The sequence below is a fragment of the Melospiza georgiana genome, chromosome Z (genome assembly GCF_028018845.1).
Source record: "Melospiza georgiana isolate bMelGeo1 chromosome Z, bMelGeo1.pri, whole genome shotgun sequence".
In the NCBI taxonomy this organism is placed as follows: domain Eukaryota; kingdom Metazoa; phylum Chordata; class Aves; order Passeriformes; family Passerellidae; genus Melospiza; species Melospiza georgiana.
Window position 1 is genome coordinate 49,413,691 of NC_080465.1, and position 24,916 is coordinate 49,438,606.

At 39.4% G+C, this 24,916-nt stretch overlaps 2 protein-coding genes across 2 annotated transcripts; one reads left to right on the forward strand and one right to left on the reverse strand.

The window, feature by feature from the left end:
- Positions 1 to 254: 254 nt before the first annotated feature.
- On the reverse strand, positions 255 to 4,050 carry GPX8 (glutathione peroxidase 8 (putative)). The gene is made up of 3 exons (XM_058043982.1): positions 3,830 to 4,050; positions 2,914 to 3,175; positions 255 to 964 (listed from the first exon to the last, which is right to left on the reverse strand). Exons 1-3 carry the CDS (start codon positions 4,034 to 4,036, stop codon positions 801 to 803), a joined length of 633 nt encoding a protein of 210 aa, XP_057899965.1. The 5' UTR covers positions 4,037 to 4,050; the 3' UTR covers positions 255 to 800.
- A 2,299-nt stretch (positions 4,051 to 6,349) lies between these two features.
- CDC20B (cell division cycle 20B) lies at positions 6,350 to 24,218 on the forward strand. Its single transcript, XM_058044554.1, is given in 13 exon segments — positions 6,350 to 6,848; positions 7,528 to 7,572; positions 7,575 to 7,621; positions 11,473 to 11,555; positions 14,149 to 14,224; positions 15,604 to 15,823; positions 15,826 to 15,869; positions 16,741 to 16,798; positions 16,801 to 16,828; positions 19,324 to 19,552; positions 20,537 to 20,662; positions 23,809 to 23,836; positions 24,055 to 24,218. Coding segments are annotated over 13 exon segments (1,647 nt in total).
- The last annotated feature ends 698 nt before the right edge of the window (positions 24,219 to 24,916 follow it).

Consider the following 24,916-nt stretch of genomic DNA (forward strand, 5'->3'; position numbering starts at 1 on the left):
TTAGAGTGCCAGGCTCTTGATTTTTGTTGCCCCTTGAATCCTTCTGTAAGCAACCATGAATATTTACACAGCCCCTGCCTGCATCCAGGTCAGAAGAGAAATAACCCAGCAGGAGAGGAGCTCACATCTGAGGCACTGTACTGCAGCACAAATCTATGGAGAAGATTGAAGACTTTAAAGGTGTAGGAAAACTGAAATGTAAAATATGCAAAATACGAAGCAGCAAGCAAACTTTATTTCTTTTTTTTTTCTTCTTTTAATAATTTTATTTTCTATGCACATTTTTTTTTGCAACCGGCAGCTTCACAATTCAGTAGTCTTCCTTGAGAAGATATTACAAAACTGGTATCTTCAGTTACATATGTGAAAACCTGCTATGGATGTCTCTGGATCCCATGTCTTTCATGACAGGGCAATTAGGTGTTAATGGAGTATAAGATCTTTGTGTTACTGGTATAATGGGGGAAAAAAACTTGTGTAAATATGCATCATTTATTAATAAACCTTCTTTCTAACTATTTACCTGCTGGTGACAATTTTAATTAGCTATTGTCAGCAATTCAGAAAAAGAAATCATAAACCCTCTATGCAAATTGCTGGTCCCTCCCTGCAGTGTACTGAGTGCCTCGCTGTGTCAGTAACTCCGCTGTTCTCGAGGCCACTGCAGGAGCCACTCCAGAACGAGCAGACAAATGGCAAACACCAAAGTTAAAGAGTAGCAAAATCACCTGATGGTTTAGCTTATAGCAACATTTCTCAGGAATAGAAAGGCTGTACACCCCTGGTGTTGAATGGCTTTTTCAGAGGTCTTCTCTTTTCTTCATGATAATCTGCCTGATTAATGATGTTATCTCTGGTTTGATACTTTCTATTGGCTCTTCAGGTCTCCAGAATTTCACAACTTTACCCTCAGGGTTAACAAGGTACTTCCAGAAATTCCATCGAGGCTCTTTCTTTGAAGAATCTGTAAGAATGAAATCAGGTAATTTTAGTGACTTACATCTTGAATTGTCTCCAGGCTCCACACTGATTCTTCGACTATTTATGTTGAAGTAATCCCACCATATTCTTTGCTAGTAGCCTGGGCATGGATTTACTGATTGCTGCTAATGATGTGCTAATGATCTGAAAAGCTGGAAGTCAGTGATGCTCCCCTATTCCTGCAAAACTGTTAAAGAGTTCCTACTTTGACTGTTTTATACTTCCTAGGGAAGAAGATACGAGGGCTGCATATTTATTCAGGGAACTCCTACGTTGGTGTCAGTTCTGGAAAGTGAGATGGGAGCAGGAAGTTGTACTGGTGATGGCTTAATTAGGCTTCTTTCGAAAAAGGCTCCAGTAGATTTCGACTGGAGGACAAGTGTTTGGTTGGGAATGGTGCTGAACACTAAACAGATTTCTTTAAGCAATGGATTGAATTTTGGCACCACATTTGTGCTTCAAGTGGGCTAATTTTGCACTAGATTTTTGCACAATGCTGTTGCCATCCTCTTGCTAGTGGTCACAGGCACGAAAGGGTGGTAGAGCATGATGTTCAGCCTTCTGATTGTCAGAACAGCAACATGAATAAAACAGGTAATTAATTGAAAATGCACAGGAATTTAATGTGAAACTCAGGAATGCAGGAAGAGAAAAACTTTATTTTAGAATATTGAAGTACCAAAAGATCTTTCTCCTTCTTGTAGGTAAGCTGCATGTCAAATAAAAAAATTGAGTAGAACTATTTTCTTTATAGGTACCAATGTTTAACACTGATGGCACTGATATTTAGAACCTGGAATTCATCACACAGAGCAGGTGCCTTTGTGCTTGAGTCTTTTCTATAAAGAACTGAGAGAAAACTCAATAATTCCACTGGACATCTGGCAACTCAGGGCAACAAAGTTACATAAGGCTTTTACTAGCATGCCTAAGAGGAGGTAGGAACTAATACAGTTACAATGACAATGGTTGACCCTAAATGATTCCTCAATAAAAACAATGTTCAAGTACATAGGAACTGTCTTGGGGCATATAGCACATAAGAGTTATGGGAAAGATTTCATTTAGGTATTGAAATAGTTCTTTAACAAGAAGCACTGTGAGAGAGTGAAATGGACTCGGAAGGCAAGGAGATGGAATACGGGTTTGGGCTCTTCGCTACTTTATTTTCTGGGCAAAGTGGAGTGTCAGAAAGGGGTTATGTTTAAGCTTTCTTTTTCTTTCATATATCAATATGGTCCAAAACCTGATCAAAGTTCAGGAAAATTCAGAGAGGCTTTTCAAGGTGGCTTTGAGTCTGTGAAACTTTGGTCAACTGAAGGGAGAGAAAATTTTATTTTGCTCAACAGAATATGAGGTTCTAAGTCTGTAAATGCTCCCTGAATTCATGCATGATTTTGCAGGCTAGGTCCTGAAGTTCACATGACAAATTAATACAAATCAGTGGTTATATATAACTAGTATATGTAAACCTGCTTTACAACACAGTTTACATATAGGTCGATGTAGACCCAGCTAAAAATCTCATCTGCATGTGTTTTTATATAAAATCTGGTAATTTTATGGCCCCCATAATTACATTTTTGTCCATAAGAAAAGTCTTTTTTATAATAAAAATCATGTACTTTGAAATAGGATTTTGTAAGGGGAAGTTTCTAGCACTAGCATTTCTAGCAAAATGGATGTTTTTAGCTGGACTGGTCAGAGCAGACTGTTTTTATAAGCAGTGAGGAGAAACTGATGTTTTCAGGACACAATTCTTTAGCTCATATTTTTGATATCCAAATTAAAATGAGAGTAATTGCATGCTGCATGCCTGTTTGTCTCCATAGCTTGTGAAGACTTCAATGTTTCCTGACAAAAACATGCAGCCTGGATTCCATGAGATTACCAAGGTTACAGACAGCTTGGTACATAAAAGAAAACAGTTACCTATTAGAAATTTAAAGGCTGGATCTGCTTCTGATCCTAGGATCTTGATTTTGTGGAAAACGGGGAATGTTACTCCATAGTTTCCTCTGGCAAAGGATTCTATTTCCTGGCTTGAGCTAGGCTCTGATTCTCCGAACTGGTTGCAGGGAAACGCCAGCACAGTGAAGTGGGAGGGACCAAACTCTCTGTGCAGCTCTCGCAGTGCGATGTAATTTTTGTCTGTGTACTGGCAGTAACTGGCCACGTTTACAACCAAAGTTGCCTTCAGAAAAATAAGGTTAGAATAACTTCAGTTATTAGTGATTAGCTATTTAGCTATTAGCTATTATTTAGTCTAGTAAGGAAAAAGCCTATAGATTTTGTAAAGATCACAATTAAACCTTAAAATGACATTTCTCATTATCATGATGGTTCCTGTCAGAAGGCTAAACATAATGTGTCTGATCATCATTTCATTAAACAGACAAAGATGAAAGCAGCTGAAGAGATTTCCTTTCTGACAATCTGTTGTAAATATACAGTAAACTCATAAACTTAATCTTACAGCTTTGTTTATATATAAGCATTTAAAAAAGCAGATATTTAGGACATGCACTAAAATCATATTTACTAGATAAACTTCCAAAATCCAAAACCAACATTCTTAACTAAGATTAAAATCCACCAATTTGCCAGTTAAGCTGCATTGCCCTGTGCTATATAATACAATTTCTTTTCTTGATTTGCTAGATCTAGTACTTGATTCCTGGAACAGGCCTAGATAAAATAAGTTTTCTCCAGCTTTCTGTATGAAGAACAGGAATTTAGCAAAAACCTCTGCCAGCACCTCCCATAACCAAGCCTTTTATTTATCTAGAAACATGCACATTTTTTGTCAGTATGGATTCAAGACAGAAAAAGTGAAAGAATAACTTACTTTCCCTCTGTACTTCTCCAAGGAAATAATCCTTCCTCGTGAATCCTTGACTTCAAAAGAATAAAAATCTTTGATTTTAGGCTTAAAAAACCTGAGTTGCAGCAGGCAGAGAATGGTGGTGCACAAAACCATTGACAGGAAGACAACAAAGATCCTGGCTTTGTGCACTGAGTATTTCAGAGGATAACTACTTGTGAGAGGCTCCATTTTTGAAATCTTTGGAGAGCAGCCTGGGCAGGCCTGGAATGTGAAGGAGGAGCTGAAACATGAGACTCACGGCTCAGACCGGAAAGAACAAGCTGCTCATTTTTGTCCCCGTTACAAAAGAGCTGTTGCATATCACAGCGCCTGCTGGGCCTCTGAGCACTTATGTAAAGTATTCGGGATCTTTTCTGGGGGGGAAGAGGGATGGAAGCGGGGAGAAGAAATGAGTGAAAAGGGTGTAACCATCACCTAAGGAGGCTGCTTCCTCTGTGCAACTGACCTGTGTGGGATATTCCAGCGTGTGTCTGCAGTGTCACGAGAGCTGCTGGGCACAAAACTGAGTTTGTAGCGCAGCTCCAGCACATCCCCTGGGCCCGCAGATGGATCTGGGGAGTTGCTCTGCAGGAGGCAGCTGTGTTATCAGGCAGACTTGGAGAAGCATTTTGGGGGACAGCTGTTCCGGTAGAAAAAAGGCAGGGTGGCTGAAACCACCCTGTTTACAGACTCAACACGGCGTCTCATCAGCTGCTGTGGGATTACAGACAGCTGTGCAAAACTCTTTTCAGCACATGGAGCAGAGAAAAACTCCTTGGTAATAGGCTGTCCTAATAAAGGAAGATAATATAATGTGGATTTTTTTTTATTTTTTATTTTTTTTGCATTGAGAGTGGGGATGATAATGGAAAATGGGTTGCTTTCTTAATTGCTACTGGCTACCTGGCAACGAGCTGTACTGAGATGGTAAGGTTGAAGGTCTGCATGAGAGAAGAATTAGCTGAAAGTCTCAGATCTAAGCCAAGCCCCAGTGGTGTTTTGCTGCTTGTGAGTCTCTGCTTACTCACTCTCTCTCCCAGTGCAAACCACCATGGAAGAGTCATTCTGCCTCAGTTGGTTTTCTTCATCACCCTGATCTTTTGCTGCACTTAGATGATGCATTTTAAGGGATGGCAATAGAAAGGGCTTTTCTGAACGTAAAACCTGGAGTCTGTTTGTTTCTTTCCTTTTGATGTCTTCAGTACTACTACCAGTATCACTCATATGTACAATATCATAGTGGTGGGTTCAACTCTTTCTATAATCTCTAAATAGCTAAAATCCACATTCATTTTGTTTAACAAGTTTATAGGGACAGCTTCACGCTTTTCTACAAAACAGAGAGATGCTTGGGAAACACTGTGAAATTTCAGTATTTGTATATGAGGACATGTTGGGCTTTGTCTCTGCCTGGCAGTGAGGCCTGTGAGCAGGGTGTTTTGATGGTGGGGAAGAAAACACACACAATTGTGTGCTGAAATGAACAAAGCTGTACTCAACAAGCAAGCACAGGTGACTAATGCTGACCTTAAAGGCAAGAACAAAAGTGTTTGGTTACAGAAAATCCACGTAACATCCTGATGTCTAAGCCACATCTCAAGTGTTTGCAATTTGCATCTATTTATTTCAGAACAAAATAAAGCAAACAAAACCCCCCTTAATATATTATAATACTGGTGTACCTAATAATTACCCAGAAGCACATTATATTAACTATGTCTCCTTTTGTTAACTAAACCTCAACTAAAACCTGCTCAAAATCTGTTTGAAACCCAAAATATGTTGTTTAATATTGTCTGGGCTCTTACATTTTAATAATTTTTCAGATTTTATTGTTTTCTGACTCAAATTGCTCTATAAATTAATTTGAACAAATGCAAATAAAAAAACCAATTTAATCTTTACTTAGTATCCCTTAATATATAAAAAATACATGATAACATTAAAAATTATAATGGCATGAATAAGCTGCAGCGGTGGTGAGAAGGTTCAGGAATCAGAAGAGATCTAAGTCCTCTTTCACGGGTGGAGGTCAGAGAACCAGCCTGGTTCCAGGCAGACAACCAGTCCCTCTCTCAGGAGCCACCAGACCCCTAAACCTACATTGCTATGTGGCTGAAGGTGCCTTGGATCGTCAAAAGCCCTGTGGGGGCACTCTCCCTGGAAGTGTTTAAAGAAACACTGGGCATGGTACTTAGTGCCATGGTCTATTGACATGGTGGTGTTAGGTTATAGGCTGGACTTGATGAGCTCAGAGGTCTTTTCCAACCTAATTGATTCTGTGATTTTCTCACAGGAGCATGCTGCTGTCGTGAAAGGAGAGCTGTACCCACAATTCCCATTTCCAGCATGCAGACAGCGTAGGGCAGCAGGCCGTACAGACAGCCAACATTGAGTGGGGTGAAAGGATGAAAGGAAAGACGAAAAAACGTGTCTTATCCCTAGCCAAGAAGTGTCCTTGGCACACCAGCCTTTTTTTGCTGTGATGTGCGACACACAGGAATGGCTTTAAGTTCCATTGGACTGCAAGAGGCCACAGGGTCTTTACCAGCACCTTTACATCTGGAAAAGCTATCAACAACTGGCAGAAGGGTAGGAGAGCTCATGCAGGCCTCTCCTTTGCTTCCTTCTGCCTCTCCTTTACGGTGTGTGCGGCTCCTGCAGGCCCAGCCACAGCCGCAGGCCAGTCCGGAGGGAGGCCTGGCTTTGGCCTGGTGCGCACCCACGGCAGGAGGAGCAGGCCCTTTTCCTCTCAAAAGCCTGAGGCTCCATGAATTGACAAAGGGACACTGCCCAGGGCTCACCCGCACTCTACTCACCCTGGAAGGGATCTACTGGAGCGCAGATCAAACTTGCAGTACTCTGAATCGGTCTGGAGGGCCGGCGATTGCAGGGGAGGCTGTTTCTCTCCGTCAGCAACAGAGGGAGCTGACGGAACATCGAATGAGCCCCGAGAGTGCTGGCTGCTGCTTCCCGCAGCGCCCGGGGAAAGTGGGGAAGGGTTTGCCTGCTGCATGTCCGCAAAGGGATTCCTGGAAGACGTAGGGAACTTTACATGGTTGACTCCTTGATTGTTCTATCGAAATATTTAGAAAACTAATAAAAGATGCTCCTACGTGCTCTGGATATGTTCCTAAGAGTATGGTCAGAAAGTGTAATTCTATCTTCTACTAAGGAGAATACCAGAGCTTTTCAGTAATGCATGCTCAGGTCTAGGAAACTCTGACTCTAAAACAGTCTGAAGTCTTTCTGTCCTCTAGAGCAGAAAGTTCTTCATGCTGCCTCTACAAGCAGTGCTGAAAGCCTGTGTGGTCCTGGGAAATCAGATGCTAATTTTCTAACAAGCAGGATTTTCTGTAACTAGTCAATAAACCTAAGGCCAGACACGAGCTGCAGTAGTAAGCAGGTATTCTTTATAAAGGGAGTGATCAATCTGATCTTGTTTAATAATCTCTTTTAGGATAAGATGAATAGTGCTGTAGAAATATCTCTTTTTCTCATTGACAGAAGGAAAGCAGGGTGACTGCTCCAAATGTCAGTATTGGTGCTGTCCCACTTAGTGTGCAGATCTGCTTTCTGAGTACTCTCTTACACAGTCAGTGCTATTCTAAAAAGTGCTTGACATATATTCCCATGCACATTTTTAAAATGAATTTTTTCCATTAAAACTGTTTTTACAGTGTCACCTCAGGTGCCTAAGAAATTCTCTATGACAAAAACTACTCTACTAGCAATCATGCTGCAACAGGTTTGGAGGGAAGGAATACCAGGAGAGCTGAAACATAAAAGGTGAGTTATGCCATATTCAAATGCACAGACAGGATATTTGCTTTGTCTTTGGCCTGGAATTAGTTATGAGGGTACTGCCTTATTGACATGGATAACAGTAACATGAGAAAGTCCATTTAGGAAATGTCTGCTGGAGAAAAGTTAGGAGTAACTTTTTTGTTGTTTATTTGATTCAGCTTTTCTTCTTTTTCTCTAGGCTGTTATCCTGTAAACTAAAATCAAAACTAAACTAATGAAGCCCCCAAGATGGGTTTGTTACCTCTGAGAGAAAGCATATATTGAAATAAATATCCATGAAGAACATGAATGACTAAGTTTTCCACTTGCTTTAACAAGGACTGTGTGTGTAGGAGATAATTGTTTCAGTTCTTCAGGATGTAGCTGTTGATTTTGTCACGCAGATAGAATGAGGTGCTATGAAAAAAATACCAAAAAGTTACCAAAAAGTACCTTTCTGAGAATATTGTTGTGAAAATAGGTTGCCAGATTTTGATCAAGGTTGAAAGAACACAAGGAATCTGCTTAACATGTGAAACAAAGACTTCAGAACACTTCCTGTTTAGGTGTTATTTTCTATTGCTGTATATTTTATCAGTTTATTCTTTGTAGTGAACACTGGCACACAATTTTTTTCTTTTTAAAGGCAGCATCCATGCCTTTTTGGACCATAAATCTATGCTTCAGCTACCTGCCTTCATTAGTGAAAAAGTTTCTCTTCATTACAAAATTGACTTCTTGTGTGAAGCATTGGTACTCACATTAGAAAATCTATTACCATAATATGACACTCAAAATCTCTACTTTACTGCTATCTCCTTGCGACTGTTCAAATATTAAGATGAAAACTTTTAGCCAGTGATTACAATTTTTCCTTTTCTTCCATGGATTGCACCAGTTCCAAAGTTATATGAAGAGGTTAGTAGCTGCTTTCCCATAATTATTCTTTTGACCATAACTATTGAGTGAACTTGCTTCAGAAATGCATACCTAGTCTTTTTTATAGCATTTTATAATTATTAATTCATATAATTGAGAAGTTGCTGTGAGGATATTAAGCTGAACTTCTAACAAAAGGAGGTGATGTCAGCATTGATGGACTAATTAGGGTTGTTTGATGCTTTGTAATAGAGGAACTCTTGAACATCTCTGGATGTTGGAAAGAGACCATGCTTTTATACCATTCCAGGAAATCTGATTCTTGGGACAATTACTTAATTTTCTTAATAAACAAACTAGTCTTGAAATTCTCCCTTTCAGGAGGAAACAGTGCTTTCTTTGCTCTCGCTCCCCTCCATCAACTGATTGGAAAATCAGTAAATTTTTTAACTCTTAAAATAAACAACCCAATTGTTTTAATAGTCTTAGGTCAATCTAGCCAACAGAGAAATTGAATGTAACTGCTCTTTTTTGATGAGATAATAAACTCTTTCCATGAAGTTATGTACAGAAAATATTTTTTTCTTATAATGAAACATCTTTTAGAAGATGAGTACGTGTTGTTCTGTTCAAATGGAGTAATAGAATTATTTGGGTTGGATGGGACATTTAAATATAATCTAGTCCAAACCACCTGCAGTGATGAGGGACATTTTCAACTTGATCAAGATGCTGAGAGCCCTGTCCAACTGGGCCTTGAATGTTTTCCGGGATGATGCATCCACCACCTCTTCAGGCACTACTCTTGCACTACTTCACCACCCTCATTGTAAAAAATCTCTTCCTTATACCTCGTGTCAATCTCCCCTCCTTTAATTTAAAACCATTACCTCTTGTCCCATCACAACATGCCCTGCTAAAAGGCCTGTACTTCTCTTTCTTATCAGCCCCCTGTAAGTACTGAAAGGCTACAGTAAGGACTCCCCAGTGCCCCTCCTTCAGGCTGAACAACCACATCTCTCTCAGCCTGTGCTCACAGAAGAGTGCTCCAGCCCTCTGATCACTTTTGTGCGTCTGCTCTGGACCCACAAGAGGTCTTTCTTGTGTTAAAGGCCTCAGAGCTGGACACAGCACTTGAGATGGGATCTCACCAGAGTGGAACAGAGAAGCTGAATCACCTCCCTTAATTTGCTGGCCACACGGTTTTTGTGTGGCCCAGGATACAATTGGTTTTCTTGGCTATCACTGCCCATTTCCAGCTCATGTCCAGCTTTTATCCATCCATGCCCCCAAATCCTTCTGGGCAGGGCTGCTCTCAATCTGTTCATCTCCCAGCCTGTGTTGATACTGAGCTATGGGCAGCACTTTGAACTTGGATTTACTGAACCTCATGAGGTTCATGTGGATTCTGTGTAAACCTAGATTTATACTGTGACTTATATGTAGAATCTGAGTTAGAGCAAATATGTTCAGAGTTCTAGATCCAGGACTACAACCTTTTATTAAATTGTGATATGGGCATCTTTGCAATACGTTGTGGTATGAACAAAATGTAAGTTCTTCCTAAACCCATTTGAAAGTCTGTCTTGGCTAAATCCATATGAAAATCTACTTATCTTCTCAAATACAGTAATAAATGACTATTTACTTTGTGCAGCCTGTTAGTATAAAGGAATGGGATCTGTTGAGAATAGTCTGCTGAAAACAGAATCTTCTCACATACCAGTGAGTGTGTGTGGTCTCTCTTTGGGACAGAATATTACTTCCTTGCATACACAATCAATTTTCCACAGAAATGTCTGCACTAATTTTAGAGGGACACGTGTCCAAGCAATGTGATTAGCTTTCTGCCAAGTTGTCTGTATAAATAATACAGAAAATGCCTCTCAAAGCTGAAAGCCTGCTGTAGAACAGCTGGAATATATAAAGGAGAAACACTTCTATTTTCCAGTTATGTTTTTCAAGACCTTTCTTGTCATGATTGCAGCAGGGTGTTGAAGAAGAGTGACACAGACTGTGCATGGAAGGGCAGATTTCACAGACATTGGAGAGAAAGAATTCACTAATCTTGAATGGCTGGTAAAAATATCTACTGCATTTCCACATTACTATGTATAAATAATTACAGAACAAGCAGAAAGTTGACATCAGAGGAGTCATCTCAGTGACCATTGTGAAGAAATGCATATTATTAGGAATTGATGAAGATATTCCTGCCTGTGTGAGCTGATCTGATTCTTTGAATCTTGGTTAAAGATGTAATGATTCAGATCTCTTTCCTTATTTTTGCTGCATCATGTCTTTCTTTCATACTCAAGGAAATGTTAATGTAATTTTTAAGGTCATATTCCTCAGACATACCTTGTAGCTATTTTCCACTTTATATTGTAGCACTGGTTTAGGGAATGGGATCATGGAGTGGAGTGTCTGTGGGCCTGGTTTGAGGGAGGACTCTGACATCCAGGGGGTGTGATGCTGTAATCAATGGCCCTGCAGTGTGTGCACCACAGAACTGCTCTTCCCTCACAGACACATTTATTGACTGCATCCGGGAAATGTCCCTGCAAGCTCATAACAGTAGCCCAAATGCTAGTTCAGAAGAGGACAAGAGGTCACTAAGGTTTGACAGGTGACCCAGGCAGTAATCCAGGTTTGGACCTTCTTCCACTGCTAAGGTGGCCTTGTTCAAAGAGCTTTGTTAAAAGTGTGTGTGATCATTAGCAGTGAAACCATGTATTGTGGAAGGAAAAATGTCTTGAGTCTCTCAGGTTACAGCAATATGATTTGAACATGATTTGATATTCTGTATTTGTTATTCATTTCCCATCCCAGAGACAGGCTGTTTTGAGGCTTTTATGTAATGACTATTGAATCCTCTGATGGGATTGGTGTTGTCCACAATATTTAAATATGTTTTTCAACTGACTTCTTAATTCAGTCAAATTTTAACTTCAGCTTAGCTTCCAATGGTCCCAGAGGTTGGATATAGCATTGCAGAAAGTGGTGATGTGAAGGTCTGGGAAAATACTAGTTGCGTCTGGAAAGATACCTTCCAATTTTCAGGCATACTGAACAATAAGACAGTACAGTCTGCATCTACACTGGAAAAGCAAGTGCATCTACCTCTTCCGGTAAGTGTTACCCAGTAATACAAAGTGGCTGAGACCCACCTGCCCAGCTATTTCTAGAGTTCTCACAACCTCTGAACACAGTATTCCAGCTTTTTCAGTGTGGTTAACTCCTAGCATCTTACCTGGCTCTCCTTTGGCCCACATCTGATACACTGGTGGTCCTAAAACATTAATTTCCTTTAGCTTTTCTGTTTCAGGACACTACAAGCAGTATAGGGTTGTGCTGTGGAAGGGGCAGGGGATATATGTTATATGGACTGTGGAGTACCTGAGATCAGGGCATGCAGAGGTACTGGAGTTTTGTTGCTCTTGCCTGCAGGGAAAGGCCAAACTTTCCCTAGCACTGCTGCTGGTTTCATCTGTGGAGGAGTTGGTGATTTACTACATAAAATGACCTATGATTGACTGGGCATTAGGGGGTGTGAATGATCAAGTGATTTGAAACAGGGGGAATCTGAAAAGAAATTGTACAGGTATTCCCATACTTATTTGGTTGTAATACCATTCATTAAAAATCAGAATAATATTTTGGTGTCTTCTGCCTTGGAAAGATGCTTTGTTTTGGTGCTCTGGCTATTTCTCTTTATCAATCTGGATTTCACCCCTTGTAGAAGAAATTGGGGTTTATGTGGTAGATTTGTATTTTCTTTTGTTGTTTTCTTCAGTGCAAATAAGCCTCATTTCAGAGCAGTTAATAGCAACAGTACAAGGAAAAATCCCAGTGTTTTTTTTCCCTTGATGACAGATGAATATAGGCTTTAAGAATATCAGGTTTGATGCCACCCACCTACTTGTTAATTGAGTAGTTTGATGGGATAGTACTGACAACTTATCACTTCCTGAGTTTCATTTTGAGAATTGACACAGGCATGTGAGTGCCAAAATCTTACCAAAAGTCAGTGATATTCACCACTATCCAGGCAAAATAACAAAATGGCACAATGAAATTTAATTTCCACTCAGAAATACCTGTTAACTTATGCCTGTTGTGCATATTAATGTACCCATGAAGTAGGTGGATAAAGCTGAAAGGGTAACCAGTATGATTTGGGCTAGATGAATTACTCACAAGAGAAGAGAATGCTGAAATGAGTTAGAGATGATTTAACCTGTTACTGTCTCATTCCATATTACCAGCTACCAGCATTAAAGAAGAAAATTGTATAGAGTTTCAGAAATGTGACTATTCATTGAATATTACAATTAAGTGCCCTAAATTTTATGAATTATTTTACTTGTTGGGATTTAGAAAAAGCCTTTGAAAATTTTTCAAAAGTAATAAAAAAATCTAGATATTAGAAATACATTTTTTTCTGTACTGCAAAGTTTCATTTCAGTAATGTTAGACGTTTTTAGGGTTAGAATGCAGTGTTACACAGCCCATTGTGCAGACCTGAGGTCATTCCTGCAAAACTTAATTAACTCCACAGAATTTTAGACACGTAAGAAAATTACTGTAATCCACTTGCTCATCTTTAGAAAGAAGGAATACTACAACTAAGAGGAGAAACATTTGCTGCCTGTCCAATTGAATTTTGGAATAGGGGATAAGGTTAAGGACAGAGTATGGAAGGGATTTATAATGTAATTTTTCCACAACTGTCACTGAAATTTTATGTAGGATGTGTATGTGTATATTTACAGAGTACAAACATTTTATCAGTGTTGAATTCTTTTTTGAACCAGAGAGGTTAGTTGTAGAGATAAGTATCATATTCTGCCCTTGAAGCTTTTAAGTCTCATTGTAATTACTACTCTCTGGGGAATAATTTGAAGAAGGAAAGTAAAACACAGAGAAAATTGCAAAAATGTGGGTCTTCAGCATTTTGCTCTATATACCATAGCAATATAATTTCTTACACATAAAAATCTAGCATTAAATTGTTAAAAACACTAATGATCTGGCTTTTTTTCATAGTGCTGAGGAATCTTTGCAGCCTAATGTAGAGAGTGACCACAAAAGATGACTCTTCTTTCTCACACCTGTATTGGCTTTTGTTTCTCGTTACTGTGCTGTCATGAGCTCACTGTGGTGTGACTGAAGGGCGTTTGCTTTAAAAACCTTTTCCTGTGGTTAGGTGTCGGTGGGGCAGACATTTGTGGGGAAATAAAGCCCAGAGAGTAAAAGAATAAATTACTGTATAAGGGGGTTTTGGAGCGGGACAGCACACAAGAACAATTCTGCTGCTAGCAAATTCTGCAAAAGGCAAAAAAAAAGAGAAAAACCACCATATTTTATATTAATTATTAAACAAAATACAGTGGAGCCTATTCTTAGCTCTACCTGGCTAAATGCATGGAGGTTTCAAAAAGCTGTTGAAATGTGGCTTCTCCCTAGTCTAGTGTGTCCAGTGTTTTGAGCCTACCCAGGATGAATTAGGCCCTTCAAGCCTCCTCTGAGGTGTGTAGAGGCAAATATAATGAGAATGTGAAAGGCTTAGGCCTTAGAAAAGATAGTGGTGCTTTTTTGTTTTACTGATTTATGTGTGGTGAATCTTCAAATGCAGGATGTCAAGAGGGGACCCAGAATGAGCTGAGGAGTGTTACCACCATGAAGCCATCCACACCTTTGGAGCAAGAAGTAAGGCTTCATACTACTGACTGCAATGATTAAGTTAATTCTTCCAATGTGTTAGTTTTTTTCATAGACTGTGAATTCTTCTGTGTATTTCAGGAAAGATGGTGATGTGTCCCCTTCACATAAAATGGAAAAGCAGCAGGATGTAACTCTCATACACCTTCCTTCAGCTATAGATCTCAATACAGCTTTTAAATCAAATAGATGTACCTCCACTTAAAATTAATTTAAATGTTTCAGCAATCAGCCTTGGCTGTCTAGCAGCCAGTAGCCACAGCAGCAGTTTCACTGAGTGGACTTTGAAATATCTTTTTTTGGAAGATAGCAGTGACAACATTTGTGGTTTGGGTGATACCTTGTAAATTCTCACTCATGTCTTTTTGGGGAGGACGCAAAAATTAAACACTCAAAAGTTACACACGTAAATCTTAGGTCTGAAGGTTTTGAGTACTTCATAAGATCTAACAAACTATTTATGTATATGCGTTTATAATTGTCTCTGGGAAGACTTTTTCAGCATAGCTTTGCAAGTGCCCATATATACCCATGAACAGGATAAAGGTTCATGTTCATGTTTGATATACACTGATAATGCACAAGGTATGTGCTGAGACTGACAACATTAACAACAGTGGTCTACAGAAATGATTTCTGCTGCAACAGTCAGGTCTATAATTAAACAGGCTGATGGATTCAGCTGCTCTCCAGAGAAAATTCAGTCACCAAAAAAAAGATGCCAGACCTTGGATTATGGTAGCACATTCTTTGCTTCGGGGTCATGCAAAATGAGAATGTCCTGGTTTGGTATTAAGTGTTGTACACCATCTGCTGCTGATCTACACGACATAACAGGGTGTTCTGAAGCTAATTATTACAGAGATTTGTGTTGCAAGTGCAGTGTGCCCTGTGTCAGGGACAATGGAGGCAGTACTCCCACTCCATTTACTGAGCAAGCCCTGAAGATGAGGAACAGAGTTTCCTTAATAACTTTTTGCATTTTCCCCTACCATTTGCAGGGTAAATGTTATCATTAACTCAAAGATGGTGGACAAACTGTGCCATATAGACTCTGTCCTATGTGTCAGTCACAAGAATCACCTTAGAACAAGGGTGTTTTTGGGTCTGTATCTGTTGGAGAAGGAGCCTCATTTCTGGTGGAAGAAGTTAGGGTGAATGATGTGGCAGAGAGATTAAAAAATTTTAGGGGGTAAACTGTAACTCAGATGCTGTTGTGTAAACATATACATTTGAGGAGATTAGACTTACAAAGACCTGGGCTTGTCAGAGATATTCTCCTTCATGTAAGTGGAATGCTTGCCAGTAAAGGTTTCATAGAAGAATTCTCTGGATGTTTTTCCATAGTCTCTCTCCCCCAAACATAGTGCCCCTTACCCCAGTTTATTATCTACTGGTTTTTTGCAGTAATTTTTAGTAGCTTTCTTCTAGAGCTAAACATGCTGGGCTGGAGCCTTGAGAATCTCATTCCTATGCCTGTAGGACCTTCTGCACATATCTGGAATGGACAAACTCTTGATTTGAAAGCTGTTGAAGGCATTGATTTGAATTCCAGTTCCTAACACATTTAATGTCTGGCTTGGATGAAAAAGGAATATCCCTTGCATTTTGGATGAGTGATTGAGAAGTGCAAGTACTAGATAACTTACTTTTTTTTGGTCTTTCTCCATTTTTAGCTAAAGTGGCTACCAAACTATTTGATAGTGTTTTTTTTTTAATGGAAACAAATTGAGAAGGTTGACTAGACTATGGAAGAACTCTGCTGAAAACATACGTAGCACTTCCCAGTGTCATAACCTACCTTAGTGAACATCCACACCTAGTGACATCCAGAATTAGCTGCGTGCAATGAAGATCCTAAAACAAAAAAAGCTGATGGCTGAATTAATGTTGCAGTTTTCCAGTGACAGTCAGATTATTTTTCCATCAGTAAGAGGAACTCCCATTAAATTATTTTGTTTAGCATAGGCTATGTTTTTCTTGTATGTCTTTTGCTAAGATCACTCTAGCTGTCAATGTCTTTACAGTTCAATCCAAAACACTCCTTATAGGTTCACATTTGAGAATTTGACTTCAATCTGATTATACACATTTATCTGTGCCTACTGTTATGCGACACTACTACTAACAAGAGGATTTTTTGTGACTGTAGCTGAGATGCTAAGATAAGTCCTGGCCCTACCTGCTGCAGTCATGAGTCAGAAATCTGAAGGCACTGAAGTACAGTGCTTCCATGTATGAACTCACAAAGACTGACATGTAAATAAATAGCTTTAAACTCACAGGTATGTACCTCTTCAATTCAGTCTGACTTCTGCATCACTGATAAAGGTATTGAAATTTGGAAGTACTCATGGTCTTACTTGTGAAATAAATGAGCTTGAAGTTTTCCTTATGTCAATTCAGAACTGGGGAGTGGCAAAATTGTAAACAAATGAAAGGAACAAATTTTTCTTTCTTCCTGCTGTCAAATTTTTTATTTCTTGTTTGTTTTGGATTGGCAGTTGTGGAACATTGAAACCAGAAAGAGGCTGAGAAATATGTTTGGCCACCTGTCTGTAATTGAGGCTGGAATCATTGTATTCTGAGCAGGTGAACAGTAAAGTCTATTCCCAGAAAGAGCCCTGCTGCTTTTACTCAGGCAAATGACTCATTCATTTTAGCTGATTTTCTTGGCTTTGTTCAAATGTGATTTACCTCTTCCCCCATCTCTCCCCCCCATCTCAGAAATCAGTAGTAGATTTATTGTATGACAGGAAAGCGGCCAAAGAGGATTTAACCTGTTTCTGCAGTCTCTGTTTCTTACTCTCCTCCCAAAAATCTGTCACCGCTTGCAGAATTTCACTATGCCTTGGAGACTGTGACTGGCTTTATGCAAAGCCTGAGCTTGAAATCATTTTGTGTCCAGTGGGTCTGAACTTCAAATACCATGGCCTGCCCAGTGCTGGGGAAACAGTGTGTAACTTAGATGGCCCCACCATTGATATCAAGACTCCATCTGTCTTCCCAAATGCACAGCAGAGCAGGGCTGTTAGGAGCTGCACATCTCCCTAGCTCTCTAGTTGCACACAGTCTCTAGCTCTCTGCAAGGAAAGGCCAGCTCATTGCTATCTGCAACCCAAGAAGGTATGGAGTGGTTGACCTTTGCATTGTCAAGGGTGTATTTTTAGTAGGAGGTGAATATTTTGCATTTAAGTATCATTTCAGTATGTGGGCTCAGATGACAAAGATCAGATGTATTCTTGTGGTTTTTTTTCATCCCACTTTCTGTTTCAGATCTTTGACTCTCACGTGAAGGGGCTGAGGAGAGACTTGTGCATGATGAATACCTCTGTGATTTTAAAATCATATGTTAGTGTTCTGTTTTACTTAAATAGAAAGATAATAGCAAGGGTAGGCTGACTTTATTGTTAACTCACAATGAAACTAGTATCTCTTGATAAGAGCAGCAGTGGTAGATTTATGTTTGGTTTCACAACATGTTCTGGTTGTGATTGTATGAGGTCTGCAAGGTGGAGGTGCAAGGAGGTACAGGCATACCACCTGAACAAACAGTTAATAAACTGCAGTTGCAATTGTGCTGTGTGGGTTAGGTTACAAGGATGCAGTGCCAAGTGGCATAACCTCACTGCAGTAAGAAATAGTTTGGGTTCACATTTCCTCCTGGCCAAAGCAGTGAAAACAACAGGAACTTTGGAGCAGAAATTGATGACAAAATTCAGTGTGAACCTGTGAACTACAGTTATGGTTGATGCCTTAGGTTTTCTTTTACTAGGTTTGAAATTAACCAGATAATTCTAATATTAGTGCATAGTTAAAATAACTGCACAAGGAGAAAAAAAAAAGTACATGGAGTTAATATTAATTGTTACTAAAATTAGAGCAACATTCTTACACTGAACTTCGCTGTGAAATTTCCAAAGTATCAATTGACTTTGGGATTACATTGTAATTGTTGTGGTTAAAAATAGTCCAACAGCGCATCATCATGAATCTGTAAATAAATTTCAGTACCATAAAGTCCATTACACAAGCACAACACAAGGACATATCTTGCAGTAAGTCAAGCTTGTGTGTGCATTTTCAGTGCTTCTAAGTAATTCAATATGTACTTTAAAAACCTTTAACAGTCATTGTGGGAAAGTTTCCCGTTTCTAACCCTTATTAATATAATTAAAATCCTTAAATAAATCTATTGCAATAATGTCATATACCTGTTTCTTAGATACCTAAAAGGATTGTATTGAACTTGCTGATTTTATTTCAGCGTCGTACTAGTTTTAAGTGTGAATTTCAGCAGGAATCTCTTCTGATTTGTCATAGGATTAATGTAAGTAATATTCATAAAAAGTGGCAAAATGTATTGCAAGGTATTTTCAGTATTTTCAGTTCAACTCCCATATTAATGTGCAAAAGCCATATCTAGGAGCTAAACTTTGTCAGTAGCAGTGTTTCCAGGCAGGGTATTCCTTCCTGCCTTTGGTAGACTGACACTGGAACAGAGTATTAGACTGATGATATTGTAGAACTGTGAATCCATTTCCTAGCAAGCAGCTGGTGCAGCAGTGTCAGGTTGTGCAGATTTTTCTAAAGCCTTGGAGTGGGAGGGAGAAACAAGGCACGGGAAGGGACAGAACCAAAGAATACAGGTAACTTGCCAGAAAGCCCTTTAGCAGAACAATGCAGTTTTACACTGCCTCTCAGTTGGGCATGGAGTCACACCTGGCTTTGGCAAAAATCACCTAGTGAAAGGGTTTTTCATGGAGAACAGGCAATAGTTTACATCAAATGGCTCAGCAGTTGAACAGAGTGTAGATTAGTGGCATAGACTGTGCTCGTGGAAAAGAAACGTGAGAGTCAGCAGGTGTTCCACCCAGCTGGAATGGGGCAGCTGCTTGGCTCCTTGTGCTGTCAGGCACCTCTGCAGCCAGGGTGTGCTTTGGTGGCTGTTCTGTGCTTCCTCTTACTGAAACACTGCTGTTCTGCTGCTTCACTCTGATGTGGTTTGCTTCTGAAGAAACACTGGTGTGATGGAGTTGCTTTTCATGTTCCATTACCATTAAACCGCTGTCTGTTCTTGTCTGCAGTGGTTCACTACTAGGATTTGCCCTTCACTCTGAAGTTCAGAGTGCTCAGCACCATGTTGGGATTCTTTGTCAAAACAAACAAATCATTTGCAGCCTGAAATTTTCACTAGCCAACATGTTGCTGGCAATTTGGTCTAGAGGCAGTACATTGAATATCTGGCCTAGCAGCCCTGGGGTGAAATTGTAGTTGCAGGCACTGAAAACCATACGTCCTTTCTTAGCAGTTAAAGCATATGAAGAAGGCATGTTGCTCAGGCAATTTTCAAATTATCTGACTGATGTCTATTAGAGTCTTCTGTCCATAATGCAATTAATTTTAAAACCAATTCTCTTAGTAGGTAAGCTTGCTAGGGCTTTGATACTGGATTAGTAGGCCTTTGTAAATATATTGCCAAACACAAATAATGTTTATCACAATTTCTTGTATCTATGTATCTTCACAGAAAAGTTTGGTGGTGTAATGCTTACAAGTTTGCAAACAAGATATTTTGATTTTTGGAGTTTTGGAAAACTACCTCTGCTGCAATTAATTTCATATATGGGGTTGCTTTTGCCCTCCTGACCATGTTTTCATGCCATTGTTGGTGACAAATAATCTGAAGAAGGAAATTTTAAATAAAATTATTTAAGATTCTTTATGTAGTGTCTGTCTGTGTGGGAGATAGGTCAGGTAATACTAATAAGAGGCGGAAGAGCAGAGTATTTACAAGCTGTTTGTTCTCCCAAAAGAAACTGAGGTTGGACTGTAGTGCTGGGGTTAAAGGATCAGGGAAATTTATTGAAATATGTGGAACTGAGCTCTGAGAAGTTTTCTTCAGGTAGATTTTGGGCCTTAGACATATCCTGGAAATATCCTGGGAGAAACCAGTTCTCTTGTAAGCCCTGTAGGCCACTTTCCTTAGACTTCTGTGACGGCTTGGCTTAGGCAAGACTCTATCCTACTCGGTTCTTCTGTGCTGATGTGTGAGTCTGTGGCCTCTGCAGGGCAAGCAGAGAAGTTGTATTTTCATGAGGGTGTGTGGAACAGTGTAGGCTATGAAACAAAGGCAAGGGAAGCAGCATTGGGAGTTCTGGGGTCCTACTCTGCCCTGAGCGTATATGCTGGGTGCTTGTAGTCGTTCATTTTAACAGCTAGACTCCAAGCTAAAGTGCCTCTGTTCTTCCATCTGACCTCCTAATCTATTCTGGCATCTGTTTTCTTTTTATTGTTTAGGTTATGACCTGGTGTCCTTGGCAGTCGAAAGTCCTTGCTACACGAGGTGGAATGAAAGATGGGATTTTGCGTGTCTGGCATATGAATTGTGAGAAAATCATCCAAAGTGCAATTACAGTTTCACAGGTGAAATGATGAAATGTCTGCATACTTCGGCTATGTTCTTTTTGTATAGCTGTGTTGATTTGGCAAACTGCCACTGATTTTGAGGGTGGTTCAGCAGTGAGAAGAACAGCAGAATTTTCTCTGGATGTGCAATTGTGGTGTTCTCAGCTCCACCATGTGTGATTGACTCAGAAGCAGTTTGTTGTTTCTCATTCACCACTTCTGTCTCCGTGCAGAAGTGATGGAAGAGGAGACAGTCTTGAAGCCAGACACTTTTCATCGTCTTTCCTTGCTGGCAATGACAGTCTTGGCCAAAACTCTAAATGCAGAGAGAATGATGAAGGGGAAGAAAAGTTCCCAGAGCACTAGGGTGAGGAGAGGCGTAAGAGTCAGAGACAAAACATCTGCTTTCTGGAGTTTGAATATTAGGAGACAAAGGAACAGGTTCTCAGCTGTAGCGGAGCAGCATAATTTCGTTTGCTGGAGCTATTACAGCGTAGCTAAGGATGTGTTTTGAGGGTTTTTTTATACTAATAGGTTGTTACCTATTGCTGCTCCTGAGTGGGTGCAGCTGGTGATAGACAGACGGTGAATCTTGTTTCTTGATCAGAAGGCTTGATTTATTAAGATAATATATATAATACATTATGACTATACTAAATAGAATATAGAGAGAGGTTTGCAGAACTGCTAGCTAAGCTAAGAATAGAAAGAAAGAATCCCAAAAAAAGTTGTGTCCAGGGACTCAGTCCCCTAGCTTGCACTGGTAATTGGCCCTTAATTATAAACATAGAAAATGAGCCAATCAAGGTGAATCCTATTGCATTCCACAGCAGCTGATAACAATTGTTTACCTTCTCTTCTGAGGCCTCTGCCTTCCAGAAGACACAGAAATCTGAAAGAAAGGATTTCTGTGGAAAAATGTCTGCGACAGTTACCATGTTTAGATAGGACAATAAAGCAACAGTATGTTGAAGAGTTGAAAACAAGTAAATGGCCCTTCTAAATAAATAGACAGATGATTTTGCATCTCATGATGTAAGGATACTGAACCAGCTTTCAAATGATGTCTAAACCAAATCTCCATGTATTATTTAAACATGTCTGTGCTTTGATGAAGGATTTTGTTGTGAATAAATGTGTTGCAGAGTGTTTCCCTTGCACCCTGACAGAGAAACTGGAGTTCCTTATAGCTCTGTATTGTTCCATGGTGCTGTAGGGCCACACCATATGCAGAGGTTGTTTCTTGCTAAGCCTCCTTGTCTCTGGTGTTATTCATGAACAGAAAAGACCAGATCATTGCTACACAGACATATTCCTGCTTATGAAGACCCCTAATAACTTACTATAAGAAATTAAATACAGAGAAAAATTGTGGAAGTATCAAGATACAATCAGAATAAATGCTGTGGTGGATGATTGCAACTTAGATGGTTCTAAGTCAACCTCAGACACTTTTAACCACATAAGTTTTACACCCACAGAAATGATCTGACAAACTGTAACTGAATTTCATTTTATAAACCTCTTGCAAATGCTGAAACCCCAGCTAAGAATGAGGACCTATCAGCACCAGTTGAGCACTTTAGTAATTAAGAGTGACTGTCACTTAGTATATTCAGAACAGAATGACAATTGAAAAGTAATAACCTTTTTATAGCACTGGATCAGTTTTTGAGATGCTTCTGATAGAACTATCAGAATAATTTACTAGAAAAGAAAAAAGAAAAGGAATCATTTTGGATGTAATGTCCACTCCTTAGGAAATTTGTTGTAGCTGTTTCCTGTCTGTAGGCAGGCAAAATATGTAATTGCTTTGAAAATTACCTGACCTGAACATGGTATTGAAACAATGAAATAAACCCAGAAAACTCCACCCAAACCCCATGCAAATGAATAATTTCAACTTGTCTGATTTCTCTCTATTGCCCTCCACTACTTTTTGACTTAAACTGTAAATTAAATTTCAATCAGTGTTACGGACAGTTTTGGGTGCCTCCAAAGATTATAACTCAACATCCTCCCTCAAAGTCGTTACAGACACTGAGCAGACACAGCATAAGGAATTCACCGAGTTGTAAAATCTCAATCCTAAATATTGACAAAGATTCTGTATATTTCAATAACTTAAGAAGGAGCAAAGCTAGAAAATTGATCTCTGCTAAAATAATTTAGGTGTTGAAATTAAAATAAAAAAGTTTAGCAGGAACTCATGTAGCTCAGCACCAGGACAGCAGGTATTTGCATTTAGCCATAGTGTTTCCAGTGAGCCACTCTATCAGCTTCAAAATTTAGGGCCAGACTTTGCATTGGCAGCAGTGACCTTCATTAGGTGTCACAGGGCTGCACAGTTCCTCACATGTTTGTCCTTGTAGTATCTTGAACTAGAAGAGTGCCATTCTCTTGTGTCCATGGGGAACTTGGGTACGAGTGATGGGGGACACAGGTTGCTCACATTCATTTTAGCAGGTCACACATGACTTCTTACTTTCGTGCTTCCTTTTAGGATGTGGTTTATACGTTCTGCTTTAGAAACTACTACTCAGAAGATTTTTTTTCTCTTGGGGGTTTAGCCTACCAGTGTGACTGCCAGTAACTGACCCAGCCAGAAAAGACAAAGTCCAGTAACTTCAGGGAACAAAGCTTCAAATTTCTCTTGCTGCCATGTGCCTAAAAACCTCACGCGTTTTCCTGGCATTGGCATAGCCCTAAAAGGTACAAGAAGTCTATGAGGTAAACACAGTTCTTGAGAGTCTCAATTGAGTTACAGATTCCTCCTGCCTTCAGTTCAAGTTCAGTGTCTGCTTGTGGGTGAGATTTTTCAACAACCACATTAATGAGTTTGGTACATTCTTTGTGCTGCTAGACTGGGTAGCTTTCTGCTTTCCATGTGTAGCTCCCAAGATTTACTACAACTGCAGACAAACTGAAAACACAGTTCCACTAAATGGCTTAGTGGAGTCACTGCTATAAGATCTCTTTAGCAGTGATAACTGAGCAGCTGGAGACAGTATCTCATTATTGGATCAGCTGCTGCGAGCTGTCTGCAAGGCCTGTGCAGCCAGAAGGGAAGGCTCAGCAGTGAGAGACATTACCAAGCACAGATGAGACTGACATTGTGAATGCACGGACAATAGTAGTTCAGGTTCAATGTGTTCCTTTGGCAGAAATGTCTCCTCAAAGTGGTGCAGACAGGTAAAGCCTACTCCCTATTAAGAATGTATTTCCTTTGGCTCCTTATTAATATGAAAACAGTCAATAGAGGATGATAGCTTCCCACATCCTATGCAGCATGTTTCTCTGCTGCAGTAAAGTGGAACAAGCCATAGTGTGGGTGGTGAAAACGACTGGCATAATCAGTGTAGAATTCTGATGTACCTTTCCTTTTCTTTTGTACATGTTTTATTATATAGGTAACAAAGGGAAAGTCTTGCATATAACCCTGAGCTCAGATCAGAGTATGTTCATTTTTGTGGCAGTGGATGGGATGTCTTGTCTGTGGAAACAACATGGGTCTGGGGAGAGCATGCACAGCAACGAAGCTTTTTATAACAGTTATTTGAGCTCATTCTTGTGACTTTTTTTCTTGAAAGCCAGTGATTAATGTATTCAGCCCATTAAATAATTCAAAATATATGTCTTCTTTCCAATAAAAACATGACAAAGGACAGTATAATTTTATTTAAAAGAACAAAATTTTCTTATCAGTCTATTATGTGAAATGTTAGTAGCTTGTCTTAACCTAAAGGAAAAATATCCTAACTCTGAAGAATAATGTAATGTATATTTCAATTACATTAGCAAACATGGAAGGAATCCAACTGTGTAAAGCACTAGCATAAAGTGTTAGGTCCTGCTTTTATCTTTGATTCTTGCAATAAATTTTACATTACCTTAGCATCCCCACTGGTAACCACATACTAATTCATATATATTGCCTTGAATTTTTCAAGGACTATGATGAGCAGAGACCAGTTCAGGCCTTGTTCTTTGTATCACATAAATTGTCTTATGGAATCTGTCTAAATACTCCTTAGCTCTACCTTAAATATGTAATTAAATAGAAATTATTTACAGGGAATTGTTTATTGTTTTCATAACGGTAATGATAATTAACATAATTAGGAAAATGTCTTAACTAGATTTTTAATTGCTTCCTTTCCTTAAACCCACCAGTGATTTAAAATACAAAAAAATTGCATAATAATTCTATTTATGTAATAAGTTATGTAATAATTCTAGTTATGTAATAAGTTAATTAAGAATTCAGATGGG

Bases quoted from the DNA above. Each gene is read 5' to 3' on its own strand.
- GPX8 (XM_058043982.1), bottom strand. From the start codon at position 4,036: ATGGAGCCTCTCACAAGTAGTTATCCTCTGAAATACTCAGTGCACAAA. The intron at 3,176-3,829 runs GTAAGTTATTCT...ATTTTTCTGAAG, and splicing joins TGGAGAAGTACAGAGGGAAA to GCAACTTTGGTTGTAAACGT. The intron at 965-2,913 runs GTAACTGTTTTC...TCATTCTTACAG, and splicing joins AGCCTTTAAATTTCTAATAG to ATTCTTCAAAGAAAGAGCCT.